The following is a 17,389-nucleotide window of genomic DNA, read 5'->3' as shown; positions in this document are numbered from 1 at the left end:
TTAATATGGGGGTGAACGCGAACGACAGGTCTGCCTCAAGTGGCCATTCGAGGAATTACAGCTTAAACAAAGACTTTCGTATCTTCCTGCCATACCCACTACTCTGTATGGCTCTGGCCGTAGCGATAACCTCATTTGACCTGGTGGGGCGCTCTGACCTGAGGTCAGCTGTAAGTCAGGACACAGGTCAGGCTGAGAAGAAGCACTCATATCAGACGTGAAAGGTCACACGTCCGGGGCTCATAGGTCACACTGCTAATTAACATGTGCGCACATGCCAGTACACACATGTACACACACACACACACACATACATGTACACACACATATACACGACACGTACACACACACACACACACACATCTGAGTCTGTGAAGTTTGTCCTTCAGCTAGGGACATTCGACAAGGCTGTGTGGCAGAGAGGAGAAAGTTGTGTGTGTGTGTGTGTGTGTGTGTGTGTCTAGGTGTGTGTGCCTTTATGCAAACCCAGTGAGAATACAGAAGACCGTCTGCTCCCATAAATATTTGTCAACCCAGTTCTGCTCTCACATCTGTTCCAGTGCTTTAACATGTGTGCTGCTGTAGTATGCCAGTGTGTAAGTGCCTCTATGTATGTGTGTGTGTGTGTGTGTGTGTGTGTGTGTGTGTGTCACTCTGTGTGGGTATGTGTGTCACTCTGTGTGGGTATGTGTGTGTGTGTCTCACTGTGTGTGTGTTTGTGTCACCGTGTGTGTCACTCTGTGTGTGTGTGTGTCACTCTGTGTGGGTATGTGTGTCACTCTGTGTGGGTATGTGTGTGTGTGTGTGTCTCACTGTGTGTGTGTGTGTGTGTGTGTGTGTGACCGTGTGTGTGTACAGTGTTGTAATAGTACTGTGTGTCAGTGCCTCTGTGTGTGTCACACTGTGTGTGTGTGTGTGTCGTAATAGTACTGTAGTATGCCAGTGTGTAAGTGGCGTGCCTCTGTGTATGTCATTTTGTGTTCGTGTGTGTGTGTGTGTGTCACTGCTGTTAAGGGCGGCCTGCACTCCACTAAATGGTTCTCTGTTTAAGTGGGCCAAAAGTGGCAAAGGGACTCATAGACCTGCCATTGTTCCACACACACACACACACACACACACACACACACACACACACACACACACACACACACACACACACACACACACACACACACACACACACACACACACAAACAAAAGGTTTGTTTCTGTCTGTGTAGATGAAGTCAGTGTGTATGAAGCCATCTATCTCTCCTGGCTATTGTAAGTGAATGGGAAACCGGCAGCTGGTTCCCCACCAGAAGGAGACATTTGGAGGAGGGCAATGGATCGCTCTCTTTCCATTCGTTAGTTTGTTAGTTTGTTGTAGTGTCCTCTAGTAAGAGAGTGGCGTCAGCGGAGGACCAAAATGCAAGAATCATTAGCCAATGAACAGCCAGGAATGGGTCTCGCGCTACTTTTGCATGCTAAAATAAAGCCGATAATCTACAATTTGATTCATTTCAAGGGATGAAAAACCCTTTCAAAGTACAACACTGTCTATTTTGATGCAACTCGACAGTGCTGCTTTTTTTACTGAAGAGTTCCACTTTCTACTTCCTGGAAAAAAATTGGTCCATTGGAGTGAATGGAGATGTCGGAACTCTTCTATTATACGGCTCTGGTTTGTTGGTCACACTTTGTGATTGAGTGATGATGAGGTTCCACCATTGGTCGCCTGCCTCTAGCTTGATCTGTCCAATAAAGTGCAGAGAAGTTGTGCTAGCTAGGCCAGCAGGAGGGCAGGGAAGTTGTGCTAGCTAGGCCAGTTTCTGAAGAAGAAAATCCATGGAATCCGCCTCCGTGAAGGTCGACCACCAAACAAAGCGTTATGCATAAATAGATCATAGATGAGGGAACACAAAAGTTCACACAGTCACACACACACAGTCACACTCTGACATTTTGAACTTTGAAATGGGCACATGTTGATATTTGTTTGCAGAAAGTCCCTGCTTGCTGTGTCAGATGGAGGTTTAGAGTCAGAGTCACAGTTAAGGTCCTTACACATCAAGAGCGATGCGAATATACGGCACGAAATTGCGATGCGAGTTTTGACCCACCTGTCAATCACAGCCACAGATGTGTACACGTCGGAAGCGAATTTCTGAAAAATCGAACGTGGTTCGAAAAAATAAACACCGCAATAACGCTCAGCGAAACTTCGCCGTCGGTATGCACGGTTGCATTGACTGATATAGGTTCGGAAAATATCATTGATGTGCGAATTAATCGCACGAAAAAAACGTGCTCGGTGTGTAAGGACCTTTAAGCTAACAGACATTTGGTCTGAATGCAAAGTTGAATCCCTCTTGTGACATCAAAAGGTCACCATCCCTTCCCTCCTCCTTCACAGCACAGTACCTGACAGCAGAGCTTTGCTGTCACAGCTGATGTCACCATGCTGGAAAGATGAGTCAAATATCCTACTCAAGTGGAAGTATTCTTACTTTTCTCACATTTTGCTTCAGTCAAAGTACTGGTGTAAAAAAATAAAGTCAAAGTAAAAACTAGCTCCAGTTTCTGGATAAACACCAAATCTGTTATGGATGGGATTCAAAATGTAGCAATAATTCAGTGGAAACTTGACTATAGGCCTAATGTCAAATGGCTGACTTAAAGGGATAGGCTCACGTTTTGGGAGTTTAGACCATTTGCCATATTGTCTATATTAAAACTAGAACGTACATGGCTTTATTTCTCATCAGTAGTGCGCATGCGCTGTAATGATGACTGCACACAGCACTAGAGCTGTCACTTTTTCCAAAAATAAAGTTTGAACGCACTTTAATTGCCCGCAAAATGTTCGAACATATCCAAAGTTATTGGTTAATTTCGCCAAGTAACACAATAAAACTGTACCTACCCCCAACACAATGTTGTTATCAAAGTATCCGGGGCCATGGTATTCCAAAATATTCTGTAGTTTCCAATAGCGAGCCCTTATTCACATGCCAGAGCTGATGCTCAAAATTGTAAACTACCACCAAACTACTGAGCACCAAACCGATACATCTGGCGCTGTGGAGCAGTTGAAACGCAAAGTGACACAGCCAAAGAACGTAAGAAGGTCCCGTTTTATAAAGTTGTGAGTGGCGTTGAGGCTAGTGTTGTCATTGTCCGCTCCGCTCCTAGCTTTGTTGTTGTCTGCACTCTGCATCAGTCTGCATCAGCCGCATCCATTTTGTCTTGTTGTCATCAAACAACAAGTTTGTGTCAAGACGTGTCAGGTGGTCAGGATAGGCCAAGCTGTTAGAGTGGAGCGCCCTCTGCTGGATCATCAAGGAATTACATATAAAAAATGCCCCCGCCGCAAAAAAACAACAATATTATTATTATTTTAATTCGGATGGGTCAATTACATATCGAACATCCCCCCCCTCCTCCACATTCGAAGTTACATTCGAATTTCGATTAAAAGGTGACAGCTCTACACAGCACATGCGCCACATGGCAAATGAGGAAGTAACTACAGTTATACTGTTAGTTTGGTTACTCTTTGTTTTGTTCTGTCTGGATTTACCACGAAAATGACCGTTTGACGTAACTTTGGATTATTATTTCATCACGTGTTGAGTACACGAGTCACAACATGTACATGTGAGTGTTTATGGTGGTTTGAATCTGCATTTTGGGCGACTGAACCGAAGTAGGCAAATATCCCATTGACTGCCATTGTTAGCGCTAAGCTAATTATTAGCATTTGAGGGCTCTACCACAGTTTGTACTGCACGCATATGGAAAATAAAGCCATGTACATTCTAGTTTTAATATAGACAATATGGCAATTGGACTAAACTCCCAAAAAGTTGGCCTATCCCTTTATTTCTGAATCCTCAAAAAAGCACAAGTACCCAAACAAACTCTACTATTACAGTAACGTGAAATATAATTAGTTGCTTCCACCCTTGCATGCCATTTCACCTCTCTCTCTCTCTCTCACACACTCTCTCTCTCTCTCTCTCTCTCTCACACACACACACACTCTCTCTCTCTCTCTCTCTCTCTCTCACACACACACACCACGCTCTCCGCTGTGCATCGTGCATGTGGTCAGCAAGCGTGCCTCAGATGAACAGAATGGAGCATCTTGCCAGCCATCTGCAGAGAGAGAGAGAGAGAGAGAGAGAGAGAGAGAGAGAGACTGCAGTGATGCATGGCTACCAGACAGCTGCTCCACCATGTCCCTACACCAGTGTCAGACAAACAGTGAACAAAATAACACACTGCATGAAAAATGACTTTGAAGCAACTAAATCATAATTATAATAATAATGAATTGTTAAAGTTGATTGCCAATTAGCAGTATGTGGTAGATTTAAAAGAGCTCGAACAATCACATATATAGTCACAGCAATCACATATATAGTCACAGCAATCACATATATAGTCACAGCAATCACATATATAGGGGGGATAGTGTGGAAAATCATCATATCATACAGTAGCAAACATTGTACAACAGGTAGAGTAAACTGTATCTGCAAAGAGGATCAGTGGTGAAAAGTGGTACAAAGATGCAGAATCTTGTGTAAAGATACATAAACCTGGTGTAAAGACCTGGATCAAACCTGGTTTCCATCATGGACACCAAGGATTCATTCAGTCTGAACCTGATTAAGACAATGCTCTTGAAAGCAAAACCTTGACACCTTGATATTAGTAAGCAGAACCCGGCTAACACACCTAGACTTCTGCTCAGTGTTTGGGGCATGTAAACACCTGATCAAGATTTCTTTTGGTTTCTGTCGGATGTGGGTTTGACAGAACAACATGGCACAGTACAGGTGAGCTGCAGCACAGTACAGGTGAGCTGCAGCACAGTACAGGTGAGCTGCAGCACAGTACAGGTGAGCTGCAGCACAGTACAGGTGAGCTGCAGCACAGTACAGGTGAGCTGCAGTACAGTACAGGTGAGCTGCAGCACAGTACAGGTGAGCTGCAGCACAGTACAGGTGAGCTGCAGCACAGTACAGGTGAGCTGCAGCACAGTACAGGTGAGCTGCAGCACAGTACAGGTGAGCTGCAGCACAGTACAGGTGAGCTGCAGCACAGTACAGGTGAGCTGCAGCACAGTACAGGTGAGCTGCAGTCTAATTATTACATGAACCCATGATGTCAACTTCACCTGACGCTGCCAGATGGACGGTTTTGTTTTCACAGATCTCGTGAGATCTCATGATCTCGCGCAAAATCCAGCTGCCTTGCCAGGTGAATGTCAACTGGGCTGTTAGAGAAATGGCGTTACATCTGTAACCATCTGAACGTGTATCCTATATATTGCCTTGAGCTGATGACTGTAGTTCCATAAGTGTGGTGTTGGTTGGTGTGCACGTACACTCTGCTGCCAGCTGTCGTGGGTAACGGTGCGGTGGACATTTATTGGGTGTCATTATGTCTGATGGTTGCTTTTCATGAAGCCATTTTACACGGGCAGCGTAGGGTGCAAACACTGTTAACACCACCATGATGTTTCCCATGGGCGTGATTGACAGGTCGCCTGTCCAGTGATCGCGTAGCTCGCCGATCATGGACCAATAGCAGACGGAGCTGCGTACAGTATAGTGGGCATGTCTGTGGGAAACCCCCGGTCTCCCGCTGTCTCATGCTGTCCACAAAGGTCACACACACTCTGTCCATCTCTATCTACAGTCTATGGTCACTTCACACAGACGTTACTGAGTGTTTGGACTGATCACAGACGGGATTAGAAGAGCCAGTTGTGTGGTGTCTCTCAGTACCAGGCCTCATGATGCCATCCTTCAGCGTCTGGTCACCATGCCATCCTTCAGCGTCTGGTCACCATGCCATCATTCAGCGTCTGGTCACCATGCCATCATTCAGCGTCTGGTCACCATGCCATCATTCAGCGTCTGGTCACCATGCCATCATTCAGCGTCTGGTCACCATGCCATCATTCAGCGTCTGGTCACCATGCCATCATTCAGCGTCTGGGTGGGGGAATGGAGGCGTGCAAAGTCGTCAACATTGTTATTTTGCTCTCCTCATATTTCCCCTAACAATTGTAAAAGGCTGCACCAGTTTAAAGTGCAATGTGACCCATGATGTCTCATGCTTTCTCCACCCTGACATGAAGAAACACTGAGTGATACAGCTCATAATAAGATCAACTTCAGTTAAAAGGCTTCAGCTTTTACTGTTCTCCAAGCAGCCATCTATCTTCCTGTAGTCTTTTAAATAAAAGATGGGTCTTTCTTTCTTTCTTTCTTGCTTGGTGACTTGCTGAACGCGTTGTGGACAGTGTGTACGCACATCTAAAATGGCCTCTACTGCTCTGTGAGCATCTCTTTGCGTAAAGCGCTTCGGGAGGGAGCAGCAGTCAAAGCGTTGATATCTCAACTTCTAAATCATTTCAAGGGATGGGGAGGCGACTACTTGTCTTTGTTTTGTTTTTTCTCTAACATCTTCTTCCCACTCTGATTGGCTGGTGCGGCTCCAAGGTGTAGGCATGATGATCAGGTCACAGGTACTCTCCTCCAGGGTCTGGCAGACTAGCTCAGGTTTTAGAAGCCATTTTCCCCCTCTCACTCTGAAGGTGATGAACCCAGGCTGCATGGTGAGATGCTGACGTGAGCACAGAGCCTCTCCTTTGTCGGGGTGAAATTGAGTGTGACAATTAGTCGTCATCTGCAAACAATGTGATCATGTCTTTTGTTCCTTTTACCAGCCTTTTACCAGGCTAATGTGTTTGTGACGTTGCTTAAGAGTTTTATCTCAATCCACTGAAGCACGTTCCACTAACCTGGGAGTGTGCTTTTTATTAGCAGGCACTGAAGCGCCACCTAAATCAGGTCCTGAGGGCAGCCTCCTCCTGGGATGCACAGCGTTCCATTACTGTTATCTCTGGCTGTGTTCCTGGACACTGGCTTCCTATTAGACAGACAGCGAGGAGACAGAGAGGAAACAGATAGGCTGAGCACCGAGGGGCCGAGCCAATCAGACGCAGTCTGCCAGGCTTAGACTGACGCACAGGGATGACCACAGAGTTTCAGCCTCCTCCAATCACAAGTGGACGTTTACACAGCCAGCGGAGATCTGACAGTCTGACAAGAATTCCATGAAGGGAGAGAGAGAAAGTACAAAAAACATATGAGATAAGAGTTCAAGACTTCAGAAACTCACGTACCAAGGATGTACCACTGACACTGTCAGCCAGCTTCCTGTAGGGGTGGCAGTCGCAGAGTAACTCACGATACGATATGGTCACGATACTTGGCCCTCGATAACGATATTATCACGATACAGCGATTCTGCGATAATCGATATATTGGAAGAAATTTAATTTTATACGTTTTATAAGTGATTTATGGGAGTTTTCTTTAGTTTTAGTTGTTTTATGCATGTTGCCTATAGATGGAATAGAATTACCCATCCGTTAAATGCGTTTAAATGTGGATGTGGAGTCATAATTAAACTGAATATGAACCTTCATGTTGATATGGCAAACTGATTAACAAGACAAAAAACTGCATTTCATATCAAAGAGGTTGCTCTGATGCATAGACAGCATGGAGTCATCTGGAGTAATGTGATACACTGCTCTGCTCTCTTCCTGGTTCCTACTCCATTAAACTACATTATCAACTGATTCCATGGCCTACAGTGTCTCTGTCTGTCTTCTCCTCATCCCCCTCTTCTAGTGTCTCTGTCTGTCTTCTCCTCATCCCCCTCTTCTACTGTCTCTGTCTTCTCCTCATCCCCCTCTTCTACAGTCTCTGTCTGTCTTCTCCTCATCCCCCTCTTCTACAGTCTCTGTCTGTCTTCTCCTCATCCCTCTCTTCTCTCTACTTTATTTGTTCTCCTTGCCTCCTTCTCTCAGTCTATTGCTCTACTACTCTACCTCCTCCTCTCACACTCTTTCCAATTCCCTTCTTTCTCTGTCACCTCATACCCTGCTGTATCGCTTCTCTCTCTCAGCAAGTCATGCAAGAGCGCGTACTTAGTGGTGTGTGTGCGTGTGTGCGTGTGTGTATGTGTGTGTGTGTGTGTGTGTGTGTCTGCGTGTGACCGTGCGTGTGTGTGAGTCGATAGAGGTCACTATAGGGCGTTTTACCCCCTGGGGCAGACTGTCAGGTTGGGCTGCTGAAAACTAGCAAATCAGAATTATGAACCCAGTGTGGTTCTCAAAAAGTTCCTTCAAAGGTCCTGTATTATGAGGACTCAAATGTCCCTTTATTCATACACAGACAGTATATGATAATACTCATAATAGCATCATATATTATCAGATGTTTTTGGAAGTTATAGAGAACTGCAGGAATGAGTCCGGAGGTATACTTCCGGGTTCGTCAAGCAAAAAGTGAATGGGGTTTAGAATGGGGATTTCACTTCAACTTAAATGCGGGTATAAAATAAAGGTCTGTGGTTTAGACTTTCCCACCTCCCTTCCTGTTTCCTCCCCAGGTGCAGTTTGGACGCCACAGTGAACGTGAACACCTTCCATTGGATCTGCTCCTGACTCCTTTGTGATCCAGTGGAGAATGGAGCACCTGCTGTGTCTGCTAGTCCTCAGCTCACTGGCTCTGAAGGACGCTGTTGGTAAGTTCTTCATTTTGCTCACACACACACACACACACACACACACACACACACACACACACACACACACACACACACACACACACTCACTCATCGTGTCTATTTAAATGCTACAAACACTGCAAACACTAAGTAATTTATATTCTGCTTTTCATGGTGGTCAAGTGCCAAATAACCCATAAATTATGCTAAAACTAAGTGGAATATTGCTTTGAAGTAGGCTAGGCTAATAGGCTAGGGCTAGGGCAAAGCTGGGTGCACGATTTAGCCGTCCCACACACAAAACACATACCATGTTTTCGAGCCTAAAATCCCTATGTCAGAGGGATTTCCAAACTACAAATAAAATCTGCAACGTTCTTGTAGACAGAAGACAGAACAGGCAGAAAATTAATTGGAAATTATTGGCTATTTGGGATCCCCAGCCTAGACAATACTGCATCAAACAATGCATCAACTTTATTATTTGTGCTTTTTAATTTCCCTCCTCCCCATCTGCAGAACAGACAAGGCATGCTGCCTGCCTCTCCCCAACAACAGACAAGGCATGCTGCCTGCCTCTCCCCAACGCTTCTCCCCTCCACAATCAGTGTCTAGTACTACATACAGTATGCTATAGACCAAATCAGCGGGATGTTTACATTTACTTCCGGGTACCCCTGGGTCCACACATTATAATGGCGGTGAACGGCACAAACTGACGTGTTGAAGACAAAAACAGACAAAGAAGACAAAAATGGTTCGTCCGTGTTGTGTTGTTGTTTAATATCATTCATAACAACACTTTCACTAACGTTAGTGGAGACCAGACTAGCTTATTTACCTGTTGGACCAGACCAGAGTAGACTTGACGCTAAATTAAATTAACGTGGCGTCGGTAGCTCTGTCTGTAACGTTAACGAGTCTGCTCTCGCCGAGAAGAGCCTGGTGACGCGAGGTTACGAGTCTGCAAAAAAACAGCGAGTTTGACAGACAAACAAACATTATTAGCTAGCTAACACTACATAAAACAAACACAGAAGAAAGGCTAGATACGTCGGACAAGCATGTTTACCAACCGTTTAACCATTTAAATTGAAAGTAGTCGGCCGAAAACAACGAGAGGGTTTGACAGCATTTATTTGACAACACGCACATTTAAACCTGCCGCCTTCCCCAAGTGGTACCCGGAAGTAAATTTGTTTACATGGTGACGTCGCGGTGATTTGGTCTATACTACATACAGGATACTAACATACTGTATACTAACTACATACAGGATACTATACTACATACAGGATACTAACATACTGTATACTAACTACATACAGGATACTATACTACATACAGGATACTAACATACTGTATACTAACTACATACAGGATACTATACTACATACAGGATACTAACATACTGTATACTAACTACATACAGGATACTATACTACATACAGGATACTAACTACAGTACAGGATACTATACTACATACAGTATATATACACAATATATGTGTGCCACCACTGTGTCAGCAAGACACAGAGCAGGTCTAAAAAAGGACTTCTATATTTATACCACACACCTGTTTGACAATTTAAGCCAAAAACACAATGACACCATTTTTATTTATTTATTGTATATTTATTTATGTCACAGTCTCATTTTGACCTCGCGGAAAACAGTGATGACTTTGACCAATAAAACATCACAAACGTTTGGACTATCCCGCCTGCCCACTCCTCCCATCAAATAAAACATCACAAACGTTTGGACTATCCCGCCTGCCCACTCCTCCAATCAAATAAAACATCACAAACGTTTGGACTATCCCGCCTGCCCACTCCTCCAATCAAATAAAACATCACAAACGTTTGGACTATCCCGCCTGCCCACTCCTCCAATCAAATAAAACATCACAAACGTTTGGACTATCCCGCCTGCCCACTCCTCCCATCAAATAAAACATCACAAACGTTTGGACTATCCCGCCCGCCCACTCCTCCCATCAAATAAAACATCACAAACGTTTGGACTATCCCGCCTGCCCACTCCTCCAATCAAATAAAACATCACAAACGTTTGGACTATCCCGCCCGCCCACTCCTCCCATCAAATAAAACATCACAAACGTTTGGACTATCCCGCCTGCCCACTCCTCCAATCAAATAAAACATCACAAACGTTTGGACTATCCCGCCTGCCCACTCCTCCCATCAAATAAAACATCACAAACATTTGGACTATCCCGCCCGCCCACTCCTCCCATCAAATAAAACATCACAAACATTTGGACTATCCCGCCTGCCCACTCCTCCAATCAAATACAACTCCTTACAGTAACTGATCTCTCATTGGTTTACACTTTTTAATGATCCATATTCCCTACCTGTGTTATGTCCCGCCCCAACATCCTGTTTCAACAGGAAATGCAACACAACAGTTAAAGTGAAAATGACAACAGTAGCAACGATCTAAAGTGCACAGTAGAGATAAAGTTGAACAAGCTTTAATGATACAACAAATTAATTTTGGCGTATGACTCCATGATATGATGACGCTCTCCTGAGATGATGAGAGGGCGTCGTCAGTGAAGAATAGGATAGGAAATCCCCCATAGGGAATTCTTCAGGAGTCATGACGATGGTGGTGGTCAGGGGAGGAGGTGGGGCGAAAACAACTGCTTCAGCGATGATGATCAGCAACTGAGAATGACACATGGCACATACACAGCACATAGCAAACAGAGTAAAACATGGACCCTGATATACTACGCTGATTAGGTGATTGGGATCAGCTGGAGAGGAATAGCTTGGGCTGATTGGTTATTGCCACATGTGTGACAAACTGTGAATGGGTGAGGAGACCGCATCAGAGAAAGGGGGCGAGCCTAACAATGAATGGGTTATACAACCTCAAAGAAAGGGGGCGTGCACTGTGATATGACCTGGACTGGGCGTTAGCTGTTAAGTAGTCTTCATTATTGAAAATAGTCCAAGACATTATCAAATAAGGTCTGTGGTTAACACAAGTTTATGGGAGTGGTCATTTGTGTTCAGCAGGATAATCTTCACAAACGAGGACCACTTTTATGACTTTTGAAGCATAACTGCGTTTTTATTACGTGATTTTCAGAAGACGTTTCACGCGTGCGCAGGTGCACAAGGGAGCATGTGTGTGTATCTGGAGTCAGAAGCAGGGGGCGTGGCTCATGTGTGTGTATCTGGAGTCAGAAGCAGGGGGGCGTGGCTCATGTGTGTGTATCTGGAGTCAGAAGTAGGGGGCGTGGCTCATGTGTGTGTATCTGGAGTCAGAAGCAGGGGGCGTGGCTCATGTGTGTGTATCTGGAGTCAGAAGCAGGGGGCGTGGCTCATGTGTGTGTATCTGGAGTCAGAAGTAGGGGGCGTGGCTCATGTGTGTGTATCTGGAGTCAGAAGCAGGGGGCGTGGCTCATGTGTGTGTATCTGGAGTCAGAAGTAGGGGGGCGTGGCTCATGTGTGTGTATCTGGAGTCAGAAGCAGGGGGGCGTGGCTCATGTGTGTGTATCTGGAGTCAGAAGTAGGGGGCGTGGCTCATGTGTGTGTATCTGGAGTCAGAAGTAGGGGGGCGTGGCTCATGTGTGTGTATCTGGAGTCAGAAGCAGGGGGCGTGGCTCATGTGTGTGTATCTGGAGTCAGAAGTAGGGGGGCGTGGCTCATGTGTGTGTATCTGGAGTCAGAAGCAGGGGGCGTGGCTCATGTGTGTATCTGGAGTCAGAAGTAGGGGGGCAGGGCTCATGTGTGTATCTGGAGTCAGAAGCAGGGGGCGTGGCTCATGTGTGTATCTGGAGTCAGAAGCAGGGGGGCGTGGCTCATGTGTGTGTATCTGGAGTCAGAAGTAGGGGGCGTGGCTCATGTGTGTGTATCTGGAGTCAGAAGTAGGGGGGCGTGGCTCATGTGTGTGTATCTGGAGTCAGAAGTAGGGGGCGTGGCTCATGTGTGTGTATCTGGAGTCAGAAGTAGGGGGCGTGGCTCATGTGTGTGTATCTGGAGTCAGAAGTAGGGGGCGTGGCTCATGTGTGTGTATCTGGAGTCAGAAGTAGGGGGGCGTGGCTCATGTGTGTGTATCTGGAGTCAGAAGTAGGGGGCGTGGCTCATGTGTGTGTATCTGGAGTCAGAAGTAGGGGGCGTGGCTCATGTGTGTGTATCTGGAGTCAGAAGCAGGGGGCGTGGCTCATGTGTGTGTATCTGGAGTCAGAAGCAGGGGGGTGTGGCTCATGTGTGTGTATCTGGAGTCAGAAGCAGGGGGTGTGGCTCATGTGTGTGTATCTGGAGTCAGAAGCAGGGGGCGTGGCTCATGTGTGTGTATCTGGAGTCAGAAGCAGGGGGGCGTGGCTCATGTGTGTGTATCTGGAGTCAGAAGCAGGGGGCGTGGCTCATGTGTGTGTATCTGGAGTCAGAAGCAGGGGGCGTGGCTCATGTGTGTGTATCTGGAGTCAGAAGCAGGGGGCGTGGCTCATGTGGTAGAAAAATGGCTGACAGCAAGAAGTGTCCCTGACTTAGTCCTACAATCGATCAAATATCTGCTTTAAAGATTGCCATCTATCAGTAATCTGAGGCTATATGATACCTTTAAGGTGATATCTTATATCACTTGTGATTATTTTGCAGAAGATTTGCACAGTTTTGCTTCTTTTTGTTTGTTTGTTTTTTTCCTGCTGGCTCCTGCTGGAACAGGCAGGATGGCAGATGAAGAAAGACTGAGAAGTGACAGTATTCCCAAAGGCTGGGCAAAAGACAGACTGAGATCAGAATTGGTGAAGGCGCTGGATATATTAAACATTCACCAGGATAGAGAAGAGGAGTGTGTGGTGATGTTGAAGCAGGCCCTAGAGGAGATCAAGGGGCTAAAACTAGCACACAACACCCTGAACAAGGAAATCCAAGACATCAAAGCCGAGAATGTAACCTTCAAACAACAATTGTATGAGGCAAGTGAAGAAACCAAGAACATCAAACCCCAAATGGAAACTGTGACAAAGCAGTATGGCACGGTTAAGACAGCTGTAGCCCAGCAGCAACGTGCACTTGAACAGCTAGAAAGCAAGGACAGAGAGAGAAACCTTATCTTCACAGGCATAGCAGAGAACAAAGGAGTGAAACACTGGGAAAAAGACGAAGCTGACATTGAGGACATTCTAGTGGAGATACAGTGTCCAGGAGTCGTTCCTGCCAAAGTTATGAGGCTTGGGAAACCAAGGGATGAAGATGCACCACCTCGTCCATTGTTGGTGATTACAAACACCATAACGGAGGCAAAGACGGTGTTGGAGAATGCCAGAAAGCTGAAACAATCTTCCAAGGAGGACCGCAGGAAAGTGTACATAAAGAAAGATCAACACCCTGCTGTTCGAAGGGAATGGAAGAGACTGCGTGACTATGCTAAAGCAGAGAGGGAAGCCCCGGTGAATGTTCACTGTAACATCAGAGTGGACTACAGGAAGCGTGCCGTGACTAAAGATGGTGAGGTGGTCTGTCAGTTTGTGTCACCTTTTCAGCAACAGGGTCCAAACCATTAAGACTTGGGTTCTGGAATGTCAATGGCCTGAGAGACAAACTAGAAAATGTTTATGTGACACAGTGGCTAAAGGACCATGATATAGTGGTGTTGACAGAGATCAAAAGACCCAATGTTACCCATGCCCCGGGATTTGTGCCAGTAGTTGCCAAAAACCCAAGTAGCCAGAGAGGAGGTGTTGTTGTTATGTTCAAACATGCTATTTATAATGATGTCACTCTAATTGATACAACAGCTCAAGAGCAGATTTGGTTTCAACTCCAGAGTGTTCCTGGTATAATGTTTGGTGGGGCCTATATACCACCATCTGATTCCCCCTATTTCTCTGATGTAAGCATTTCAGAAATTCAGGCCAGAACTCAGAATAAAGCACTCGGCTATGTAGTGGTTGGTGACATGAACACTAGATGTGGAGACAAGGTGAAAGAGTTGATTGAAGACAGCAATGACATGTACTACAAGCCCATGGATACAACCGTGAATAGCAATGGAAAGAGTATTATTCAGGTTTGCAAAGACAATGGGCTATTGGTTGTGAACAATTTGCATACAGTATCTAACTCTTTCCCTAGTTCCCTAACCTATCGCAAGAGAGACAAATGGATTTCGGAAGTGGACTACTGTCTAATTACGGCTCGATATATCAGGTGTGTGAAAAACTTTGAAGTGAACCAGAACACTGTAATGCCATCTGACCACGCCCCAGTATCTGTAGAACTAGAGTTCCCTGAAGAAATGATTGATGCCAAGATTCTATTACAGCGAGCTCAGGATCTATGTGGGCATGCTATTATGACTCCGGTTGACAAGGCATGTTGCAGAAAACCAGTGCCTTTTGTGAATATCGATACAGATCAATTTGCTAGTAACATAGCTGCACTGACTGTTCCCACCATTGACTTTAACCAGAACCTGGATGACATGGCCGTGTGGTTTGCTGAGGCTCTGTACAACTGTGCCGCCCAGAGTAGGCAAGTCACCCCCAGACCCCTGGTACGCACTATGGACGCTCTTTCACCACGGTGGCAGCGGATACTGGAGTGTGAGGATGATAGGACACTTTGGCAGGCTATTGACTGGAGGGGGCAGTTTTCTTCAGCCCCTAAACAAGAGACACCATCTGAACATGAATTCCAGCAACACCTGGAGAAACTTCTGGACCCCCCTGCTGGTGAGGAAGAAAACCTACGGCATGTGGAGGACGGTGTGGTGAACATACCACTACTGGATGACCCTATCACAACAGCAGAAGTTTTACATGTGATTGACCATCAGCTGAAGCCAGGGAAAGGAGCAGGCCCTGACGGGGTTAGCCCAGGCCTGTTCAAACTACTACCAGGAGAATGGCTGATATTTCTATGTACACTCCTAAACTCCATCTTTGCCATGGGCTATCCAATGAGTTGGACCCCCGCCAGACTGATTATGCTTTTTAAGAAAGGTAACCCTCTGAACTGTCATAACTATCGGGGAATAAGTGTGATCAATAGTGCTGCAAAACTGTATGACTATGTGTTGAATAATAGACTAATTGCCTGGTATAAGCCATACAGAGAACAAGCGGGAGCCCAACCCAAAAGAGGCTGTATTGAACACATTGTAGCACTAAGACTTCTTATAGAATACAGTGTAAGAAACAAAGTTAAATTGTACATTGCCTTTATAGATTTCTCTAAAGCCTATGATAGAGTCCCCAGAGGAAAACTGTTTAAAATCCTAAAGAGTTTGGGGTGTGGAGCTACTATGATTTTGGCTCTAATGTCAATGTACAGGGTGACTACAAGTATCCTGGGCTCTACCACAATAACAGCCTCCTTAGGGGTGAGGCAAGGATCTCCCACATCCTGTTTCCTATTTGTATTGTTTGTTGACATGCTTATTAGAAAGCTAAAACAATGTGGAGATGATGGATTTTTAAAATGGCTTCATGTGCTTATGTTAATGGATGACACTGTTATTTTTGCAACATCAAGAGAAATATTAAGTGAGAAGCTGAAGTATTTACAGGAATACTGTGATGAATATGGCATGGTCCTTAATGAAGGTAAAACAAAGTTTATGGCTATACTGGGATCAGATCAAGACAGGCAGCCAATTCAGCTGGGTTCATTTATTGTAAGGCACTGTGACAGTTACACATATCTTGGAGCCATTTTCACTGCTGATGGAAAGGCTAGAACATCACTTGCTTTGCATGTAAAAGAGAAAACAAAGCATTTAAACAAGCTGGTAATTTTCCCGTCCACTAACTATGATGCACCATTTTGTGTGAAACGTAAGGTCTTCGAGGCTGCTTTTTCATCAGCTGTTCTGTATGGATGTGAGTCTTGGCTCAAAGTCCCCCTTAAGCCAGTGATATCTCTCTACATGACAGCAGTGAAGTCCCTTCTAGGGGTGAGGTCAACAACACCTAACCTAACCTGCCTGATGGAGGCAGGACTTCCCTCTGTAGAGGCCCTGGTGAGAGAAAAGCAACACAGGTTTTTGACTAAGATGCAGCAGCGTCAGGGCATGCTAGACGACCCTCTGTGGTTTGTGCTCGAAATGACAAGAAACCAAAACAAAGTCATGATGTCACATATAACTGAGATCATGGGAAAGAGCAATCACATTGATAGTGACCGTAGAGAAATTGTCAAAAAGTTGTGGGCACAGGAGGGAACAAGGTACAAGACCTACCAAGCCATCAACCCAGACATGTCCGTTCATCCACTCTATTCCAGAAATGCACCATTTATAGAAGACCATCTCAGAATAACGTTCACCCGGTTCAGGTTATCTGCTCACAGATTACGAGTGGAAATGGGGAGATGGAGCCGTACTCCACCTGAACACCGTGTGTGCTGCTGCAGGAATGGCATACAGAACGAGGAACACATACTTGTGTGTCCTCTCACACAGGAGATAAGGACAAAATATGGACATGACTCTACCCAACTGAGTTCTATCTTTGTGAACACTGATCGGAGAGTTTTGCTCATGTTGCATGCTTGTCTGGCAGAGTTGGAGCGCCAGCAAGTCTCAGTGGATTGAATGTCACTATTGTATTTGTGATTATATAATTGGACTGATGTAGAGTATTGTGTTATTTATTTAATTTTGTGATTTTTTTTTAATGTTTGGACCCAAATATTTTTAATATTTTGTCAATAAAAAAACTAACTGTGTGTATCTGGAGTCAGAAGCAGGGGGCGTGGCTCATGTGTGTGTATCTGGAGTCAGAAGCAGGGGGCGTGGCTCATGTGTGTGTATCTGGAGTCA

At 45.3% G+C, this 17,389-nt stretch overlaps 1 protein-coding gene across 1 annotated transcript in view; it reads left to right on the top strand.

Moving 5' to 3' along the window:
* Window positions 1–8,540: 8,540 nt before the first annotated feature.
* cntn2 (contactin 2) overlaps window positions 8,541–17,389 on the top strand; it is a gene marked incomplete at both ends in the record, with an annotated part of 44,983 nt that continues 36,134 nt past the window's right edge. The window contains one exon of the mRNA XM_083660971.1: window positions 8,541–8,598. Within this exon, the coding sequence (XP_083517097.1) occupies window positions 8,541–8,598 (58 nt within the window). The remainder of the gene's footprint in view (window positions 8,599–17,389) is intronic.

Source organism: Poromitra crassiceps, assembly GCF_964638095.1.
Source record: "Poromitra crassiceps genome assembly, chromosome: 25".
Classification (NCBI taxonomy): Eukaryota; Metazoa; Chordata; class Actinopteri; order Beryciformes; family Melamphaidae; genus Poromitra; species Poromitra crassiceps.
The sequence above is the reverse complement of the archived record's forward strand: the minus strand, read 5'-3'. Positions and strand labels throughout refer to the sequence as shown.